The 21,743-nt window shown below is 43.9% G+C and overlaps 1 protein-coding gene across 7 annotated transcripts; it reads left to right on the top strand.

Moving 5' to 3' along the window:
* The first annotated feature begins 321 nt into the window (after positions 1-321).
* mast3b (microtubule associated serine/threonine kinase 3b) lies at positions 322-21,542 on the top strand. Of its 7 annotated transcripts, none has more exons than XM_029827796.1 (28): positions 322-637; positions 2,493-2,582; positions 7,157-7,245; positions 7,659-7,728; positions 9,278-9,298; positions 9,495-9,573; positions 10,428-10,585; positions 12,126-12,201; positions 12,332-12,541; positions 13,453-13,554; positions 13,689-13,821; positions 14,021-14,088; positions 14,233-14,324; positions 14,497-14,705; positions 14,781-14,919; positions 15,006-15,138; positions 15,229-15,394; positions 15,596-15,697; positions 15,917-16,039; positions 16,180-16,292; positions 16,810-16,976; positions 17,075-17,196; positions 17,271-17,471; positions 17,554-17,780; positions 17,950-18,072; positions 18,159-18,295; positions 18,512-18,696; positions 18,794-21,542. In XM_029827796.1, the coding sequence occupies exons 1-28, from the start codon at positions 591-593 to the stop codon at positions 19,810-19,812; spliced, it is 4,401 nt and encodes a 1,466-aa protein (XP_029683656.1). In that variant the 5' UTR covers positions 322-590; the 3' UTR covers positions 19,813-21,542. The 7 variants fall into 7 exon arrangements, with proteins under 7 accessions (XP_029683656.1, XP_029683655.1, XP_029683651.1 ...); XM_029827795.1 differs by having other exon boundaries at positions 7,656-7,728; XM_029827791.1 differs by lacking the exons at positions 322-637; positions 2,493-2,582 and adding exons at positions 3,553-4,528; positions 4,623-4,726 and having other exon boundaries at positions 7,656-7,728.
* The last annotated feature ends 201 nt before the right edge of the window (positions 21,543-21,743 follow it).

The raw sequence follows: 21,743 nt of genomic DNA, 5'->3' as shown, positions 1-21,743 counted from the left end.
CCTCGTCACAAACGATGCAGCGGCTTTGTTGACTGCAGGTAAACAGAGACGGGACTATTTGGATAAAAGGGACCCGGCGTCTTAAACCAAAAGAACCAAAAAAAAAACCCAACAACCCAAAAACCCCAAAACAAAACACCAACTTTTTGGAGCGAGTGGAAGCGTCTCTGCTCACATAGTCTCTGCAGTCACCCCGCAAGCGTTTATGGAGACACCTCCCGTTCATAGGCTCCCCTTTTACTCCCTCCCCTCCCTCCCTCCCTCTCTGCCTGCCTCCCCCCTCCTTCCTCCCTTCTAGTCACACGGAGGTTAGCGGTGACCCGTCGCTCCCTCATTTTTGTGGCAGACGCGCTCCGGTGCGCCGCGCAGAGTGACGCCTTTACAGCCGATCCCGAAACGGCCCCGTTCCCCCCCCTCCTGGAAATCACACTTTTCCCCACGGAAATCCACGGAATCCTCTGAAGTAGCTGGTAAACGATAGCCCGTTAAACAGGTTATTTTTAGTCAGCCGCCGCAGTGATGAGTGTCTGGACGCGGGCGGTCAAACACCGCGGTGGTTCCGCGCTGTGGTAAACTGCTGCGAAGCGAGAATGAAGTCGAGGCGAGACAAGCTGAAGATCCCCTCTCTTACTCTGGAGTAAGTTCTGCTTTTTATTGTTCTTCTGTCGCGGGTGTGTGACAGTCCAATGGAACAGGGATGTTCCGGCAGCTGCAAATACTTTTAAAAATGTTTTGTTCGGGGAAAATATAAGATAAAAATACAAATATGTCCCTATATTTGCTCCAGGATTGCGTCGAGAGTAATTGCAAGGTTCCAATGGAAGGTTTTTTTTTTTTTTTTTTTTTTTAATTTGTTTGGTATTTTTGGATGGTGCAGAATGCAGGTTTCAGTTCAGTTGTTCCAGCCTGTTAATATTTAACCACATTCGTCCCTCCACATGTGAAGAAGTTCGACTGTTTCACAGCTGGATAAACCAAAACTGAAGTTAACTTGTAAATGTGCGCACTTCTGCAAATATGTGGAATCGTATCCTTCCTGCAGAGTTCTGGTGATTCGCGTCACCCATGTCACCCAATTCTGCCCTCATGCTGCCAGGTGCTTGTTTCAGATCTTCCCTCACATGAAACTCTCATGCCACCATCCCTCTGTGAATCACATGCAGCTCCCTCCAGCACCAACACAGACAGGTGGCTTTGGGATTTCAGGTATTTTATTTTCAGTATTTGCTAAGCTGTGAATCCCGTCTCCATCAAAGACATGGCTGCAGTCATATCCACCCACTCTTCTCCAGGGGGAATATAGCCTCTTTTTTTCCTAACGATGGAGAGAAGGAGGGAGGGGTAGTACCCGCTGCCCATTAGATGCTGATCCATAAAGCGTAGGTGCTCCCTGCTCACATGAAATCCCATCTGCCTTCTCTGTGGATCTTCTCGGTAAAGCATAAGCTTTTCCTCTTTCATTTCAGCCACTTAGCCGCTAATAAACAAAAGGAGGCTTCATGCTGCGGCAGCCAATGTGCGTTTGGAGTCTTTCGCACTCGTGGCTGCAGAGCTGAGATTAAAAAAAAAAAAAAGTCTTCATGCATCACAAATAAACAATCTCGAAATTAGCATTTGTTTGCTGCAGTTGATGTATTTGCAGCTACGACTGCTGCTTTTTCGGTTGCCTGTTGCCACTCCGGCACACACAGCCGCCCTGCAACATGAACCTGAGCGCCTGTGTAAGTCAGTCAGAAATTCTGTCACAAACGAGCTGGTATGAGACTCATTACTAGGTTTACACTCCAGAGAGAGGAACAGTGCAAAATAAGAACAAAATAAGAATTCTTTGTGTACAGCTTCTTTTTTCTTTTCTTTTTTTTCACCCCGCCTGCCATCCTCATGGCATTACTATGACAACGTGTTCATTAGTGCTTTGGTCGCCATGCTGTGTTTAGCTCCAAGAAGCCTCTGCGGAAGTTAAACAATGGCAGCACATACGGCGCCCAAAGGCAGGGCTGGAATCCGAGGAGAAAAATCAATGGCTGAACTTGTTATGATGCAGAAATGCAGCCCAGTGTTTATGTACGGTCTGAGTTATTCACTGGTGTCCACAAGGATTATAAAGACCATAAAATATCTATTTAATTGCAACATACCTTTAACACCTAAGGTCTTCTTCCAGATGTCAAACACTCCCTCAAATTGCTGCTGTTTGGTATTCAAAAATGAAACTTCCGTTCTGGTTTATTGACATCGGGTTGCTAACTTCCTGTTGTGTAACCGACAAATCTGATGCTCCCAGTTTTGCTTACAGTCAGTCTGTCGAACAAATGATGCTAGCAAGGTTGAGGGTGCAACATCACACCACTGACAGTTGGTTGGAGACCAATGACATCATTGTAACAGACAAGCGGTAGCCTCTCACTGCTGACCAAAGCTCCATGGACACACGTCAGCACGCTCGGCTCAGATGAACCAACTTACCCATGAAAATGTGTCTCACCTTACAGCTTGTCCCCCACCTGCCAGAGTCCCACCCTCCTGAGTCCATGCAGCCCCTGCAGCCCTTGCAGTCCCCTGCAAACCCTTCATCCCTGGAGGTAAGACAGCTGAAGCTTTTCCAGAAAATGATGCTACAATGACAGAATCCAATGTTTCCAATAGGGCTTAAAATATTTATTTTTATTAAGGCTTTTCACTTTTGTACATCAGTGTTAACTCCTTGTACAGCTAAAAGCATGGCAGAGTGAGGCTGTAAAACAGATAGAGAATGTTCAATTGCACAATAAATGACTGGCAATTCAAATATGCAACGAAACTTGTAAAAAAAAAAAAAAGTCCAAGCACTATCTGGTATGTTATGATGCGTGTGTTTAACCAGTGAAGACCCATCAGTTATTAGTTGTCTCTAAGTCTACAGTGTGTGGGTTGCTTGGCAACGGTGCGGTCCTGGCTGTGGAGGAAGGCAACACTGCAAACAGAGGCGGCTTCATCCAGCATGTTTCTGGATGTGTAAGCTGTGTGGTGCTTGCACCATCTAATCTACTCTAATGAGTCCGGTTTTCCGTGTTGATAAATTAGCAATCGTGATTGAGAACGCTAGAGTCTGTCACATAAAATAAATGTGAATCCTTTAGTATGGTGGCACACTGACAGAGTTGTTGACATCACTGCTAGGAGCACTAGCATTAGAGCCCCTTTTGTTTTATTTCCTCTTTAGGACACATGCTCATATTCTTGCATCACATTCCTTGTTTGTGTGCAGCTGAATTGCTTCTTTACATCAACCTTTGATTTTGACACATTGGACGTTTTCAATGAAGTCACTGAAACAGAGACTCGTGTATATTAGTTGGCTTATGTACTGTACAGACACAAAGTCCCTCCCTCCCTCCCTCCCTCCCTCCATCCATCCATCCATCCATCCATCCATCCATCCATCCATCCATCCATCCATCCATCCATCCATCCATCCATCTTCGAACTGCCTTTCGGGGTGCCAGGGAAGGTACCAAGTTCAATACTTGTATTAGAGATAATGGCAAGTTTTAAACTTTTAATCTATATTTAACGTTGAGCATTTATATGGCTTGATTTTATTAATTGAGTGTTTCAAAATCAATCTCATAATGTGATTGACAAAAGCATGAACCCATCACTATCAGGGGGCTAATAGGGCTGTTACAATATAAACACACAATAGTAATAAAACTAAAAACATTTAACATTTCATACATCTAGATAAATGCAGACAATTTTGAAGAAAATTGCATAGTGTTGTCCATTCTACATCCTAAGTGAAACACACAATTACAAGAGGTCACGATATTGTAATGGAATCTTCCACTGTTTAAAAGTTTTATGAGGCTCCTCCCACCACAAAACTACTCATGGTATAACCCAACATTATCTTATGGTGCTTTCACGTTGTGTAGGAAACATTCAGACAAATGTGAGCACACGGCGGCAGACTGTCAGTAATTTTCTCAAACAGTCTGTAGCCACCCAATCATTATACTAAACAAATATTTATCCTTCAAAAGGGTAAAACCATAGTATAACTGCACTGTGTCATCAAAATTATTCCATAACATCAATATTTTTTACACACCCTAAATAAATAAGAAGTATCGACGTGTATTCAGTTTCAAAATGCAGGATTTTTGAATCAAGTTTGGGCATGATCATGTTGTATGTGCATTTTTCAATTATAGCCTTACTCTCAATGCTATGATTTTATGAGACAAAAACCCCGACAGATTAGCGAGTTGTAGAAATAGTGAGGGTGAAGAGAACGAGTAGTTCCTAAACGCATCATGAGACTGGCGCTGGCTCACACGGACAGACACGCAGCCAGCAGCGTCTGTCTCTCTCCGCGGTGTCTCACTCCTCTGTCATCGTAGTTCCACCCCAAACAAACCGCCATGGGGGGTTTATGTCGTCAAAAGAACCGTCTTCAGGGGTCCGAACAGAAGATGTAACTAGAGAGCTCCAAAGCAGAGACGTGCGTGTGCATACAAAAGGAACCGCCGCGAACGAGACGATGGTGGGGAGAGCGGGTTTCTTATCACCACCAGCTTCAGTTTTTGGGAAATCATCTTTAACTTTTAAATATTTTTCTTTAAAACGCGGGTTTTAAGGAAAGACAATCCTCCAGCATGTCGGACCCGAGTCACTGGTCTGCGGTGCCGAGCCAGAACAAGTCTCATTTTGTTCCAGGAACGTTGTTAAAGCGCTCAAAAAGGTATTTTCCCAACTAGTTTGTGACTAAAACTGATGCTATTTTAATGGCTTTTTTTTTTTTTTTTACTTTCTGTTTGAAAGTTTTATAGACTCAGAAGGCAAATGATTGCTAAATAAGCTAGCTGATTGCTAATCAATATTAACTCTTGCAGGCAGGTGACGTTTCATCTGATGACACAGCAAACTCAGCTTTTTTAAAATAATAAATAAATATGAAAACAAACATCATCATGGAAAATAACAGTGGAAGAAGCAGAAGTCGGTGGGCTTTGATGACATGACTTTATAGCTTGGTTATAACAACTTAGTACTCCTGCTAAAATGTAGATCAAAGACTTCGACTTGTTACGTTATAGTTCATAAACCATAATAAAGCTGGTGTAACTGCCATCTATACCTTTACCAAACCTAAAAAATGTCACACAATGACAGGTTTATTGTGTCTTAAATCGTTTATTTCAGTTTATCAGGCACTGTTTTGACTGCTAGTATCTTAAACGTGGCTTAGTAAACAAACAACAACGATATCCAATCATACAAATAGTGGCATTTATCCATTTTAAACTTTTTTGGGCTCTTTTTTTTCTCCTGCCATCTGTTGTTTTCAAATTTCACTCAATCCTGTGGTTAACTGTCAGTATTTTTTCTTAAAAAAAAGCTCGAACCAATCGATTTGCTTACAACTTAACTGGGAAAAAAGGTAAATTAATCCAACTTTTTAATGACACTCAAATGAGTGACTTTTAAATCGCCATTTCAGGTGAATAGCATGGTTTAAAGCTTGACCTCTTTTTCAGAATCAGTGGATTATTTAGCACTCCTCCTCCTACACACACACACACACACACACACACAACATCTGTGGCTCGAGATGGACCTGCTGCTGCTGTTGTTGGTGCCTGCAGTAGCTAAAGCTTAGGTCTGTTGACGGGAGGTTTTCCTGTTTTGGCTGTCATCTGCGTTCCCTCTGTAGCTGACACGGCCACGCTGGTGTGTCACGCATCTGCCTGCAGATTACAGTTACATAAACATTATCTGAAGGCAGAGCTGCTCATAAAGCGGAAATAATCTCATAGGTTGACTTAAATCTCAGTGGGCAGAAGACACGGTTCGTTCAGCCAAGTCTCATAGGCTTAATCTTTTTCAGACTTGTGTGCAGGGCTGCATATTTTGTGCGCAAATTTGCAAAAATATGCATAACAGATGTTAATATATACAATATCCATATTGAAAGACATATTTTGCATGTTTCCATTTGAGCAGTATTTAAAATCACATGGGCACTAATGTTGCCATCGTGGGGAAGATCCTCATGGTCCAGATGTACAATGTGCATCTATAAACAACAGCAGCAATGTTATGCAATTCATTTCAAATACTACACCGGCAACCAGAGGGAACACAACCAATCTCCATAGCAACAAGGTCTGTAAGTCACTAGGTTGTAATATATATTTCTTTGGACAATAGTACAATAATTGTCTGTTGCTAAATCTTTGAAACAAATACCGAAGTAGGTTGGATGCCAAAGATGAGGGAAGAGATGGATGCTTTTAATTTGCATCCATAAAGCTGCATTGTCGCCGCTCAGAGTTGTTGCAAAGTTTGTGATTTACTAATATCGTGCAGCCTGACTCACAAAGTGTATTTTTAGCAACTTGGGTACTCTGCAATATTGAAATAGTCCTGACCTTTTAAAGTTACAGCCAGAAGATATCCCAGCGAATATGAAGGAGAATTTGAACTCAGTCTCTTAAAAAATCATCGGAAAGTAAAAAAACAAAGAACCAAATTTCTTTGCAGAACTGCATTGAAGAATATAATAAATTCCACTTATGTAAACTGAAGATACGGGTGAATTTGTTGCACTGCTGCACAGAAACCGGCCTCCCAGCTTATATCTGCTTCCAGATCCGCTTACTGATTTAACAGACTTATATTGAAATTCAGTATGAATTGAGTCGTTCAAGCTTAGTAGTAATAAAAATTCCCTTTGAATATTTAAGCTGCTGTGAATCTCTTTCTCTCTATCTCCCTCTATTCTCTTCCCTGACATTGACCCTTATGTTAAAAAAAAAGGAAAAATAATGCAATGCTGGGGATTTTCTTCATTGAAATAGCTGCTAACCCCGACAATCAGTTGGATCCATCGCAGACTTTCTCAGTCACACATCCAACAATTAAAACTCTCCTGTGTGTGCTTTAGGTCAGGGCTTTAGGATTAATCTGGTTACTGAGCTCTTCAACTGTTTTGGAAAGTGACACACGTACCTGAATAAGAACCACCGACCACCTATATTTACTTGCAACGTCCCCCCAAAGCGGTGACATTGAAAGATTACGCATTCTGTCATGTAATTAACGTGCATTTTTATTGTAAGAGGTGCGTGCTGCGGTCTCGGTCACGTGACTTTGTGTTCTTGTGCTTCAGCTGTCGGAGCAGCAACAGGAAGAGCCTCGGTGTTGGGACGCCGTCGCCCACACTGTCCCGGCCCCTCTCCCCCCTCTCTCTCCACACAGGTACGGTCAGTTGTCATGTTAAATCACTTTCAATCCCCAGCAAAAGAAAGGAGAAAAAATTTGGATTTGTCGTCAGCTTGATTTAATTCCCAGCAGGCAATGTTATTGTCACTGAGACGACAGTTTTGTCTTTCCTGTCTGACTTGAATTGTGTTTTCGCACCTGTGAGAAGTGGAAAGGCAGCAGTTTGAAGATAGTTTATATGAGAACATCGCACACACTTTGAGGTTCAGGCTGATTTGTCTCATCTAATTGCATGTTGCTGTGAATAGAAACGCTGAGATGTTCAATCATTTAGAGTTGCGCAGTGACGAGTCTCGTCGTGCGATCTAAAAAGCATCCAAGTGGTCTTTTCCGTTCTTTTTCCTTCGCACTGATTATTATCTGTAGTAACCGGCCTGTTTTTCCAGCAGCAAACAGCCCATTGGACAGCCCTCGAAATGTGTCGACCAGCGCCTGCCTCAACTTCCCTTTCGCCCGCAGGTACGGCCTCAAACGCCTCCTCCTTTGCAGTGACCTCTCCTCACGACAGCAGTGTTCCTTTTAAAGACTCCAAAATAAATGCCGAGCCATCCTCTGGACAACACTAACTTTAATCTGCAGTCTGTTGCAGCTTGCAGTAACCAAAGCCGATATAATGGAGAATAACAGTTCTGAACCAAGACAGATGGAAGGAATCTGCCTCTGTGGTTTCTTGATCAGGCTGTCTAGATTTCCTGTGAGATTCAGCCTGTTGGCTGAAACAGAAGCAGACGGCCCCGATGCTGTAGAGGAACAGAGGCTGATCGGGGTTGACTCCGCCTGGAGCGTTCTCACCTCCACCTGAGGTCTTTCACAGCTCCGTCCCCTGTGCAGGAACAGTTAGATCCAGCACACCCATGAGGCCCTTCACTACGTCCCTCAACCCAGTTCCCATGGAAACGCGCAGTTTGCACTCGACGTATCCGTCAGACGCTGAGAGGAAAACAACTTTTACAGAGGAGAAACAATAACATACTCTATTTAAAATACATTTTGTTTTATTTTAACAGTGTTAAAGGCACGTTCAACACTTTTTAGAGTGTAACATGCTCTGTATGAAGCATAATTAGCTACAATAGTCACTGGCGACTGACTGTCTTGTGGCGCCTTTCTTCACCTTTCATGCTGTTTACGAGGAAGTAAACGTCGGATGTGACGCTGGCGGGTGTGGTTACAGTGACGGGTTTAATGGCGTTTGCGTCAAAAGCAACCTTGTGGTTTCCTGGCGGGACTGAATCGTCCCCGCGTGGTCAGTACCAAGTTTATCTGTCCACACCAGTTTAAATGATGAGTTTTCTGAGGCCTTTTCTGGAGTCGTGTGTTGAGGTTGAAACAGAAATCCTAAGATCCTATGACAGCAGATCAGTAACTATGGCAACAAGGGCAAGTTATTCTGAGGAAAACAATTTAAAGTGGAAAAGTAAAATCCTAAACGAACCGTGCTCCCTTCAGGATGGATGTCAGCTTTCTCCGCTTTTGCGCCACGTCGCGCTTTTGGCCCGCGGCTCCTGTTCTGCTCTCACTGAGGTGTTTTGATGTACGCGGCCCCGTCCCGTGATCTCGTTAGCAGATCGACTGTGATCGGCTTCGGAAAGGCTGCTTCTGCATCACAGGGCTGTCCCACACTGAGCGTGTCAGTCTGGGTGACTCGCTGCTCGGCGCCAATATCTCACCTCGCTGTGCGAGATGCAACAGTGCTGAAATGGGGCCTTGCAGGAAATCTTGCTCTTTCAGTCTGCCACAGAGAAACGCCTTTAGTTGGAGCTTTACTCTTAGCAAGCCCGAACACGCCAGTGACAACGGAACACGCCGCTCTGCAAACTACAGCTTCATCTTAATTTAATCTGGTTGAATCTCTGTGCATCTGGACAAATGGAAAGTGGCTAATGTCACAATCAGTTTCCTCAGCTGAGTGCCGGGGGGAGGGGGGTGGTCACAGGACCCCTTGTGCAAAATACTCACATCACTACTTTGCTTCTCTCTCTTTCCTCCTTTGCTGTCGTGAAATCAGTCACCTGGCTCGTGCTGACAGGTAGTCTCTTTATACATATATATCTTGACTAGCAAGCCACACTGAATCCCAGGAGTGCTTTTGTATGTGTAATTTGAATTAAAACCTAAGCAGACATGCATGTTCCTGTTGTGCTGCATTTGGTTATGTAAGGAGTTTCACAAAATTCCAACTAATGCCAGCGGCCTTACATAACTTGCGTGTTCGCTTTTTACAGAGCCGAGGGCCGGAGGTGGTCACTGGCATCGCTGCCCTCTTCTGGCTATGGAACCAACCCGCCGAGCTCCACCGTCTCAGTGAGTATCTCATGACGAAATGGCACCCCTCTCCAGGAGAAATGTATGGCAGCTTGACAGTTCTAACACTTAAGTCATCTCAAATAGCACATTCATGCTTATATGTGCGAATGCCAGGACTGGAATGACAAACTGTTAATTGTTATCCTCCATCATCACCTCGAATTACTCACTCTTCTCATTGGTAAACCTCCAGGAAGGAGACCGGGGACTCACCGACAGATTGTCGAACAGCTCACCCCGGCTACTCTGTCAACTCAGTGTTTCAAATCTTTTTTGACCTCAGAAATAGCCATATTCCTAAACTGTCAAAATAATACGATTTGGGCAGAAATACAGGAATGATATTTGGGTTTCTCTTATTGATTTGATATTAAGTTAAGAAAGTTCTACTTTTGTACTAGCATATTAAACAGAATCCAAATGAAGAGTTTGCAGAGTGAAGTGCTGCTAGCAGCTGCGGCTGTCTGCAGTAATGAGGTAGTGGGGTAGACCCAGACATAGCCCTGGGGGTCAGAGGGAACAATAGGGTTCAATAAAGGCCTCTATACTGGAGCCTTCACCGATGCTGAGCATCTGGTCCTCCTCTCTTTAGAACACACGGACAATAAAACACACTCTGGCTTCTCTTTATTTTGACCTGACTTTAGAGGAAACCTCAGTCATGGTAGAACCAAGAACTAATGAGGAGGAATCAGGATGTCTTTTCAGAGCCTTTGTGGTTAAAGCTGATATTCTTTTTATTTGTTTATTACCCCTTTTATCTAATAAATCCATTGTTAGGCTCTCTGCCATTTCTCAGTCTACCCTCAGACAGTTGTCTTCTCCCTGCTGATCCTTTTTTGTGTTTCCAGTCCTCTTCCTCCTCCCAGGAGCGGCTTCACCAGCTTCCCTACCAACCGACACAAGATGAGCTGCACTTCCTGTTTAAACACTTCCGCAGTACAGACAGCATGACTGATGAGGATGGACGCCCCTCGGCAGTCATAAGACCAAGATCACGGAGCCTCAGGTGGTTCACCTTCATGTTACCTCACAACTCTCCTCAGCAAATGTGTGGTTTGCTTCTTTGATATGAATGGGCTGGAATAGCTGCGCCAACGGCACACAGCGTGACTAAAAAGTTCCTAAGTTATTATTGACCCAGACACTTCACGGTGTAGAGTTTTATATCAAGGCTCGGGTCGCTAGGATGTTCTTCTTGACTGCGCTGTTTTCACCAACTTCTGTCTGTCGACTTTACTTTGTGCCTGTCGTGAGATGCATGAGTGCTCTGTGTTCTGGCACCGTGGCGTGCTGTGCGTGGGCATTTTAGCGAGCAGCGCCACAGGGATCGAGCTGTTGAACTGTAGTCAACAGTGGGGGTGGTTTAGGGGGGTGTGATGCCTGGTGCAGAGATCCACAGCCAGCTGCTTCTGCAGTGTGTCCGTGTGCTTGCGTGTGTGTGTGTGTGTGTGTGTGTGCTGCTCCATCCAGTCTAACAGGGATGTCTTTCTTGGCAAAAGAAGCCCATTTGCATGAAGCAAACACATCACGTGTTTGCTTCATCTGTCTCTTTGTAATTAAGATACTTCGCACATATTTTTTTTCATAAAACTTCTGTGCAATTCAGCTGGCAACGACAATCAGTTTAGCATTTGTTTCCAAGTAGCCTAAACCCAGTTCACATACTGACCTGGGGAACTCTGCGCATGATGTGACGCTCTTCTAGTCTGAATGCTGTGGTGCTCATTCTGTTGGACGTGACCTGAATACTCGACAAAAGCCAGCACAGCAGGTGGCTGATGTGATCTGTTTGGATGGCTTGTTTGTGTGTAGGAGCCCTAACAAGTCACACAATGACAGGTCACATTGCCATCACACCTGTATGGCTCCTCTTCTACAGTATGGCCCTTGCTACTGCAGGGTCTCTCTGAGTAAAAGGTAAATTTGGGGTTATTGTGAGCTGCTCATGGTTTTGTTCATGCCTCCATGCAGGAAGCAACCTACTCATATCCCTCGATGCAGCTGATGGTTTAAATGTTTGTTGAAGTGTGGGGTTGTGTATCCCTGCAGAGCGCACATATAATTCCCCTTTTTACACATGGTTAACCTGCCAGATTGGTTGATACATTTTAATGGGATCTCAAGTTGTCTACATTTTTATTTAAAGAAATAAAAAACTGGATTCTGCAGTCAGAGCACCTGTAGTGAACAAGGTGGGTTCAAGAAGGAACAAGGAGCTACTAAGGGATGTAAGAAAAAAATGAAAGATTTTTTTACAGAAGGAATAAATAAATCTTTAGATTTCTCTGCAGAAAGCTTTGCCATGCTTCTCAGCCTGTGCTTCTTGTTACAAGCTCAAACCTAGGGGAGATCAAACGTTTGCTTAAGATAATATCAACTGGTAAAGTGGAAATTCTGCCTAACAAAACTGTTGTCTTATGTTTATTTTATGTGCATTCTGGAGGTCTGAAGTGTTGCTTCTGATCATTTGATGGAAGCATTTTCTCCACTGACACCATGATGACTGCATAAATCAAACTCATCGCCCGTGTCTTTGCTCTCTGCAGCCCTGGACGATCAAACGTCTCCTTTGACAATGAGATTGTGATGATGAACCACGTTTACAAAGAACGCTTTCCTAAGGTTTGTTCTATTCTAATTTAGCTGAATTCAGGTGGCTTGTTGGAATTGTAGATGTAGTCAAATGAGAAGTTTAAATTAAATTGAAATCAAAAAAACAAGTCCTCATAACGCTTTGCTTGTGTGATCCAAGGCCACAGCCCAGATGGAGGAGCGTTTGTTAGAGATCATCACCCACTACTCCCCGGAAAGTTCCCTCCCATTAGCTGATGGTGTGCTGGGCTTCATCCAGCACCAGTTAGTCGAGCTGGTTAGAGACTGTTTGGACAAGTCCCAGAAAGGCCTGGTTACATCCATGTATTTTGCCGAGCTGCAGGAGAAGCTGGAGAAGCTGCTTCACGAGGTGAGAAAGCACAGTAGTCAGCACTATATACAGATCACTATTTGAACTATTGAACTCTTCATCAGAGCGCCTGGATATTATGAAATGATATTGATCCAACTGGGTGATGTCAGGCCTGATACCTAATGACACTTTTTGTAGCCAAAGGCGCACACTATAGATCTGGTAGTGGAAACTGTTGCCGATGTTAGGAGGAACACTTCTGCCACAGGTCTTATCTGTGTTGTGATAAAATGTCAGTTTCTATAGCAACGCATTCTCCTGCTGTCAGACAGGAGGCTGAGCCAACTCGCTGTACCTCCAGCTGAACTGATAAGACTGTTCCCATTCAGTGGAACAAATGTTGTCACACACAGAAAGAGCCAATCTCACTTTGTTAAGAGAGGTTCTGGTGTTGAAATGGCATTCACTCTGAACAAAGGGCCCTTTTATCCATATTCATAAGCATCAAGCATGAAAATACATTTTCAACAAAACAACTTTTGATGGGTTTTGGCGGGATTTTCCAACTTTATCTCAGAGGTAGGAAAATTCAAGAAGATCAGTTTAGTACTATAAACACTGTGGATGATTCACAGAGTTCATTAATAATTTACATATAAGATCTAAATCTAATCTTTGAGGGGGTGTTGATTCATCATTGCTGCTATAGCTGCCCCATTCTGTTTTATGAGGGTCGTACTGATACATTTCTGTTTCACATTGGGGGAGCCATAATTTAAGGTGTCATGAAGGTTAAAGGTGTACATCTTTACCTTTGATCTAGCACAAATAACCCAAGGTAACTATCTTTTTGCACATACTCGCTGCTGAGGCATCATAACAATTAATTATTAATGTATTAACATCACATCAGTGAAAACTGCGCAGGGTAGACTCAATGTCGCCACCCTCTACTGTTTTGTTTGCAGGCCTACGAGCGTTCTGAAAGTGAAGAGGTGGCCATCATTGTTGATTTAGTGAGGAAGATCCTCATCATAATCTCTCGACCCGCTCGCCTCTTGGAGTGTCTGGTGAGATCAGCAGAAGGGAAAATATTTCCAACTCAGCAATAAATTGCTTCATCAACAGTTTGCGACCGTTATTGAGACTCACCAGGCAAAGATTATATCTGTACTCTGTGATGACACTGGAATTCTATTCACAGGAGTTTGACCCAGAAGAGTTTTATCACTTACTCGAAGCTGCAGAAGGCGTAGCCAAAGTTGGTCAAGGAATCAAGACGGATATCCCGCGCTATATCATCAGTCAGCTGGGTCTCACACGGGACCCATTAGAAGGTAAAGCTTTGTTTGCAAGTCTTGCCTCATTATCCAGAGGTGCAGAATCAGAGAAGATTGCATTGTCAACAAATTTACTGCGATTCTGACTACATTAACCTGAAATTCAAGGTTTTTTTTTTTTTTCTCAAAAATGTTTTGCTGCCACACAAACCTAAATGAATTATTTGCTTTCTCTGTGCCTCCCTGACCGTTCTAGATATGGTACAGCTTGAACAATATGATGCGAGTCCCATTGTGACCGTAGACACAGATGCTAATATAGAGGTAAACCTTAAATTCTCTTGTGACAAATTCCCTTAATTATTTGTATTAATGTGTTGAGAATCTGTCAAAAACGGTGTTTTCTTTTTAAAAAAAAATCCACATTGTAGATTTTAATACAAAATATTGCTTCTGTATTGTCTGTAGAGTAAATCCCCACAGATGCTGACACCAACTCGGAGGAAACCTCTTGAAAGTGACTTTGAAACAATCAAACTCATCAGCAATGGAGCTTACGGGTGAGAATCTTTCCTCCAACTTTTTCCTTAAATTTAATCAAGAGCTGCTGATCACGAAGCAGACGTGATCTCCCAGTGACGGCTCACGTCACAAAGATTCATTGTGCTGTTGAAACCTCCCCGCTGGTGCCAACAAATCAGACCTCATTACAGCCCCTGTGGGTGTTCACAGGGCTGTGTATCTGGTCCGCCACAAGGAGACCCGCCAACGATTCGCCATGAAAAAGATAAACCGTCAGAACCTGGTCCTGAGGAACCAGATCCAGCAGGCCTTCGTAGAACGAGACATCCTCACCTTTGCGGAGAACCCCTTTGTCGTCTCCATGTTCTGCTCATTTGAAACCCGGCGCCACCTCTGCATGGTCATGGAGTACGTGGAAGGTACATTGAAAAAGAATGGTTGTGATTTTTATGTTTTAATTTGTGTCTTAATTAATTAATTTGTGTATTATTGAGGTGGTGACTGTGCCAACCTGCTTAAGAACATGGGCCCGTTGCCAGTGGAAATGAGCAGGATGTACTTCGCTGAAACAGTGCTGGCCTTGGAGTACCTTCACAACTATGGTATCGTGCATCGGGATCTCAAACCTGACAAGTGAGGACGCAAATTTGCTGACACAAGCTTTTCACTACCACCAGTGTTGGTTTACCAAATATTTATGGCGATTTCCCACCCAACAGTTTGTTGATCACGTCCATGGGCCACATCAAGCTGACAGACTTCGGCCTCTCTAAGATTGGTCTGATGAATATGACCACTAATCTCTATGAAGGCCACATGGAGAAAGACACACGGGAGTTTCTTGACAAACAGGTGAGATGTCCGGAGTGTAGCACGGAGGATCTTTGTGCGCTGAACCGCTGGCGGCTTCTGTTGCTCTGACCCGTACTGGTGCTTGTGCAGGTCTGTGGCACTCCAGAATACATCGCCCCGGAGGTGATCCTCCGGCAGGGCTACGGGAAGCCAGTGGACTGGTGGGCGATGGGGGTCATCCTCTATGAGTTCCTCGTCGGCTGCGTTCCTTTTTTCGGGGACACTCCCGAAGAGCTTTTTGGACAAGTTGTCAGTGGTGAGCTGCTGAAATGATCAAAAGAATGAGCGCAGTTTCTAATGTAATTATAAATTTAAACAGTATTGTCATTATATGTTTACAAAAACCAAACCTTTTCAATCAGTGACTTACATTCAAGTCCTCTTTAAAAGTTATTGTTTGTCAAAAATTAAAAGAACATTTTAAGAGCGATGATTGAGTTGTTCTGGTTCTTGGCAGATGAAATCATTTGGCCAGAGGGAGACGATGCGTTACCGACTGATGCTCAGGACCTGATCACCAGTTTACTCAAGCAAAATCCTTTAGAACGACTAGGAACTGGTACTGTTCACCTTCATGCAGACACCACAATCACAGACTTTATCGTTTTTTCCGAATCATAAAACATTAAAGGTTTTCATCATCGTAAGGACTTAATATTGAAGAATGATTCTACTGGTGTCATAAAGATGAAATAAAATTAAACTACAGGATAATGATGGAGTTCATTTAAAATAGGAGACATTTTTTTAACTAGATTGGTTGTGAAAACTGTTGCAGGTGGAGCCTCGGAGGTCAAACAGCATCCTTTCTTCCTGGGTTTTGATTGGACTGGACTCCTGAGACAGAAAGCTGAATTCATCCCTCAGCTGGAGGCCGAGGACGACACCAGCTATTTCGACAGTATGTCGGCTTTATTTTTAAGATGCGTTTGCTTTTGTCTCTCTCTCATCCATGCTGCACAGATTCTCACACTCTGATGTGTCACAACTGATAGAGGAGTCGCAATGTGTTCTGCTTAACGTTTTCTTTTTTTTCTTTAGCTCGTTCAGAGCGTTACCATCATTTAGCTTCCGATGAGGACGAGGAAACAAACGATGAAGAGTCTTCTCTGGAAATCAGACAGTTTGCTTCATGGTCTCATAGATTCAGCAAGGTAAAATAAGACCACATTTTCAGAATCAATGAAATTGCTCACTTTAAGGCTTGTGCCCAAAACAAGCACTTATCTGAGGACAGTTTTTATTGACTATTCATCCTGAAAGACATAAAGGCAAGTGACCAGCTGCGATTTCATAAAGCTCAGGGAATGGTGAGACAGGAAAGATGAACGTCTTCCATTGTATGTTAGAAAAATCCGATGTTTGCTTGCAACTGTTTTTCTCTCCCAGGGGAAGATCATTAAATCCGTTACTACAATAAAGTGCTATTTCAGAATCTCCTGTCTTAAGTAGAGCTGTGCCCATCTACTAATTGCTACTGTGAAAACATCACATGTTTTCAGTGATAAATGATTCACAGCTGCATTTGGTGCCTATAAAATTCATATTTTGATTCAAATTGCTGTAATGGAAAAACTGGTCTTTTGTTCAGCAAGTAATGGTGGATTTGTTTCCCCCTGTGACGCAATTTTTACTTTGTATTTAACATCATTCCCCGGTTTAAACACTCAGGTTTACAGCAGCACAGAACATCTGGCAACGCCATCCAACCTGAGCTTCTCGTCTGACCGCAGCCACAGTGAGGACAAAGAGGACCGTGGGGACATGGGAGGACACAGTCACTCCCCAGCCCCAGCAGATGGCAGCATTGAACAGAAACAAACGGCACGGATGGCCAGGTAAGGAAAGAACAGAGTGAGTTTATGACAGTCACCAACGGGCGATCACTTTGCTTCTTTTTGATTTCTATTCTTCACCTGTCCTGGACTGTCTGCAGCCTTCGACCTCGGGCCTTGTCCAGCTCCTCCCAGTCTGAGAGGAGCGCCAATCCACTGGTGATGACCAGCACCCACAGCCTGGAGACGATGCCCCGCGTCGCCCTGTCCACGGATGATGAAGGTACATTCAGACGTTGTCTTGACATTCACAGTGAGCGATTATACAATTGTGTTCTAACCTTTCAATACCTGCAGCTGAGGTGGTCGTGTCGAACCTTCGGAGGATCAGGATTCGTAGCAACAGCACCGGGGCCAAACACTCATCTCCCAAGGAGCCGACCGGACCTCGACGCTTTGGCAACCAATTGGAGACGCCCGACAAACAGAGGCTTTCCTGTGGAGGGAAGGTTCCCAAGTCGGCATCTATCTCATCCCTGTCTCTCATCATCACCCCAGGTTGTCATGTGACGGAACTACATCTAAAACAACGAAAGAGCAAAAGCTGATGATATCTAAACCTTTTTGCGTTCTGTTTCAGATGAGAGCCCCAGTGGCCTCCAGCCCAGTCCCATCTCCCCTCGCTCCCTCTCCTCCAACCCTTCATCACGTGACTCCTCCCCCAACCGAGACCTGTCGTTGTTTTCCGGCAGCCTGAAGCCTCCCATCGTCATCCAAATCTCAGGGAAGAAGTTTGGCTTCACCTTGCAGGCGATCAGAGTCTACATGGGCGACAGTGACGTCTATACGGTGCATCACATGGTAGCGGTGAGCATCACATCACATCCTACTTTCGCTGAAAGGGGTTACACATCCCAACCTGTTTTTTAGGCCCTTTTCAAATAAATACTGAGAAAATTGCTTTACTTAGGCAGCTGAAGGGAGGTTTAACAGTTGTGCAATGTAAATAAAAACAAGGTCTCTGCTCTTTTACCAGAGTGTGGAGGAGGACAGCCCGGCTCATGAAGCAGGCCTCCACACTGGTGACCTAATTACCCACATCAATGGAGAGTCTGTCCAAGGCCTGGTTCACCCTGAGATGATGGAACTACTATTAAAGGTACAGCCATTCTGCCGGGTCCCCCTGTCAGTCTTCTTTTCTAAGTTTGATAATACCTTTGATATTCATTGTTCTGAAATGTGCAGAGCGGCAGCAGAGTAGTTCTTCAGACCATAGCATTGGAGAACACATCAATCAAAGTGGGTCCTGCTAGAAAGATCAAAAACAAAGGCAAGATGGCCCGGCGCAGCAAGAAAAGTAAAAGGAGAGATAATTATGACAGGTGAGCGCATCCAGGATTCGGGGTTCTGCCAGTACCCCTGGCTCTCGCTCCCTATAAGATGGTGTCGCACCATAACGTTAAATGCTCATTGTCATCTCATTCAATGCTCCTTGTCTTTGTGTTAAATTGTGTCGTGAAGAACTGGTGATAAAATACAGATTTTTACAGATTCCACCAAGAATAAACAAACTTTCACATCACTTTGCTATTCCGCAGGCGTCGGGGTATCTTAAAGAAGCTGTCGAAGGGGAGCACAGTGATGCACACCAGTCGTAGTTTCTCCTCAGGTCTTCAACACTCGGTTTCCTCCACCGAGAGTCTGCCTGGCTCCCCGACACACAGCCTCTCCCCGGGCCCCTCCACACCCTGCCGGAGCCCCGCACCTGACCATCAGACCTTAGGTTGGGATCTAAAGTTGCACTTTAACAGTTTTGGCAGAAATCTTTTTTTTTACACACAGTAATGTGCTATGTGTTGCAACATTCTCTGTCTTTTCAGACAATAACTCCCCTCAGAATACATCCCCGTGTTCCAGTTCTTCCAGTTCTCCTGCCGCACACATCCGTCCGAGTTCTCTCCACGGCCTGAGCTCAAAACTCAACACGCAGCGCTTCGCCAAGGTGAACCGTCGGAAGTCGACCAGCAACATCCCTCCATCCCCCTTAGCCTGCAACTCCTCCTCGTCTTCCGCACAGCCTCTTTCTCCCCAGCGCTCCCCCTCTCCACTCTCGGGCTTTGCCAAAACTCTTCACACCTACCATGGCAAAACCCTGTCCCCTCCCACCATTGTCAGGCACGTTGTCCGGCCCCGCAGTGCAGAGCCACCTCGATCTCCACTTCTGAAGAGGGTACAGTCAGCTGAGAAGTTGTCTGGCGTGTATCATGCAGATAAGAAGTCTTACGCCCCCCGTAGGCACACGCTGGAAGTGCCATTTTATGGTGAAGGGGACCTGCTGGGAGATTCAGAGGCTGGAGGCTCTGATCACAGCAGGATGGGGGGGTACATCAGCTGCCAAAGGATGAGGGACTCTGGGATTGAACGATCGGAGCAGCTGGTTGTGATGCGGAAGCTCAACCTGTCAGAGCGCCGAGACTCATTTAAGAAGCAAGAGGCAGTGCAGGAGGTCAGCTTTGATGAGCCAGATGAGAAAACCAGCACTGCAGCTCCAGTGGCGAGCAGCTCAACAGCACCGGTTCAAACACAACATCAGGAACACAGGATGGCCTGGGTGCACCACACCAGCGAGGAGGTGGAGCTAGAAGTACCCGTGGTCAGGAGGTTCACGCTGGTGCCCCAGATAGCTGTGCAGGGCTCGACGGAGAGCGAGCAGGATGAGTGGGAGCCCTGTTCTGATGGCGAAGATACAGATGAGAAAACTGAACAGGAAGTGGGCGTCTCCTTATCTGAGTCACAGCAGGCAGGATGTTCTGTGACCGACTGCAGTCAGGCAGCAGGCCCCACCACCACCACCGAGGCCCCTCAGGCTGGATCATCAGCGCCCCACGATAACACCTGAGTCAAAGTTTAAAACTCCTGTAAAAGCTGTCTGAGTTAGTATGTGGCAGAAGATTTTACTTGAATTTTGTAATTCTAATTATTTACCACAAATCATTGCAGATAGTTGAGTGTTATTTAAACTATAAACAGTTGTTGAGTTATTAGGATGGATGGAAATTCTTAAATAGCCAAGACTCAACATTTTTCTACCCACAGGATGTCGTGTCTTTTGACAGTTCCTTTTTTAAATAAATGTCTATTTTTTAAAAAGCACAATAGTAGTTTGATAATGCTTTGGCAAAACTGAAGGACCAAATGGTACAAGAAGTCGTTTATAGACGTTCTAAATCTTTTTTTTTTTTCCCCAGTTTTTAATTTGGCAAACTGCTGCTTCCAAGAGTGTAATTGTTATTATGAGCTCCATAAACCCACCATCAGAAGTTGAGTCTTTTTTAAGTTGTAAAATATGGCATTTTTCTGCTCAGAAACACTACACCCTACAAGATAAGCTTTCAAACATTGATTAGGACACAGAACATTGTGTACTTAAGTTGCCATTAACCTGTCTCAAGCATAATCGTTTTTTGGCGGGTCAATAGAAAACCATATCGCCGGGGTTTGACATATTAAACATGAATTTTCAGGTCTTGGAACAGCTTTTGTGTGAAATGTTTTGTTATTTATTTTTTGGAGTCTTTCCTGAACCTTGTCAGGACCGTTTCTACCAGGGACTGTGCTGGAACCTTGTGAGGTTTTTGAAGTCTTCTCTGAAATTGTAGCTTAACCTGCCCCCCACGAGCATGTTGGTGGCACTGCGCCTAAAAGATACGTTCCTTTGCTGTGTAGTGATGTTTACATCGAAGGGGAAAGTGCACTAAATGTGTTCTGACATGAATTTTCTAAATGAATGCCAGGAATAAAACCCCACCACATTTAATTCAATCCTAGGGCTCCTTTGATCAAATGTTTTTGTCTTTGTATTGTACTGAGGTATATTTTAATTAAAAAGACGTTTAAATCCAAGTGTGGTGAAGAATATGGTATGCACAATTTGAAAAATTGAGAAATTTGGGGAATTCTCCTATCAGTTGGCTTCCAGTTTTAAAGATTTCTGTCCTATTTGTCACATGCTCTTTTGTACTGAGACTTTTGTTTGTAGAAATCTGAATTTAATGTGTTACTGGAGTAATTTCTGCTTTATAAATATCCTTAAATGTCAGTCTTTTCAGGACACACTTGTAATATGAGCAGAGATGATGTGATGGAATTGTTTACAGTGAACAATCATGCTACATACTGAACCAACATTCTATATCTTGTAGTTGTTCATAATATAACTTGTTTTTGATACCACAAAGGAAAGCTGCCCCTCCAAAGCTCACAAGTTTTCTGCTCTTTTAAGCGGCTCACAAAGAGGAACTTGACACTATGCTGGGAAGTGTTAAATCGGCTTTGCAGATGTTTATCGGGTGTTTGCAAAGTCTTTACAAATTTTATATATAATGAAAGAATGTTAAAAACAAGAGCTTTACTTCTGTTGCAAGCTAGTACTTCAGCTGATGTTAAACTCCTTAAAAACAACGTGGCAGGTATTGGTACATGTGCACTTGTTCTTTCTTGGACTCCTGTTCAGTGCATGCTGCATGAGACAAGTCATCTGTAATACTTTCTTGCACGGTATACTGGGGTGGTTGCCTCTGTACTGTTTTTATTATGCTACGAATAAAATCCGTATTTTTGTTTGTCTCATTCTGACTCGATCAGTTATTCACGACCATTATATTTTATGCACATAAAGGTCATCAATTTTCGGTTTTAAAGGGGTGCAATTGCACCCTCTAGTGGCCATTGGAAGCTGCACACGTTAAAAATGTATCACGCGTATTAGTTCCGGTTTTGTATGAAGTTAAACATTATTAACTGATATGGACTGATTTGTTCGTTGATACA

Source organism: Takifugu rubripes, chromosome 20, assembly GCF_901000725.2.
Source record: "Takifugu rubripes chromosome 20, fTakRub1.2, whole genome shotgun sequence".
Taxonomy (NCBI): domain Eukaryota; kingdom Metazoa; phylum Chordata; class Actinopteri; order Tetraodontiformes; family Tetraodontidae; genus Takifugu; species Takifugu rubripes.
The sequence above is the reverse complement of the archived record's forward strand: the minus strand, read 5'-3'. Positions and strand labels throughout refer to the sequence as shown.

Bases quoted from the DNA above. Each gene is read 5' to 3' on its own strand.
- mast3b (XM_029827791.1), top strand. From the start codon at position 4,418: ATGTCGTCAAAAGAACCGTCTTCAGGGGTCCGAACAGAAGATGTAACT. The intron at 7,729-9,277 runs GTACGGCCTCAA...TCGTGAAATCAG, and splicing joins AACTTCCCTTTCGCCCGCAG to TCACCTGGCTCGTGCTGACA. The intron at 10,586-12,125 runs GTGGTTCACCTT...TGCTCTCTGCAG, and splicing joins CCAAGATCACGGAGCCTCAG to CCCTGGACGATCAAACGTCT.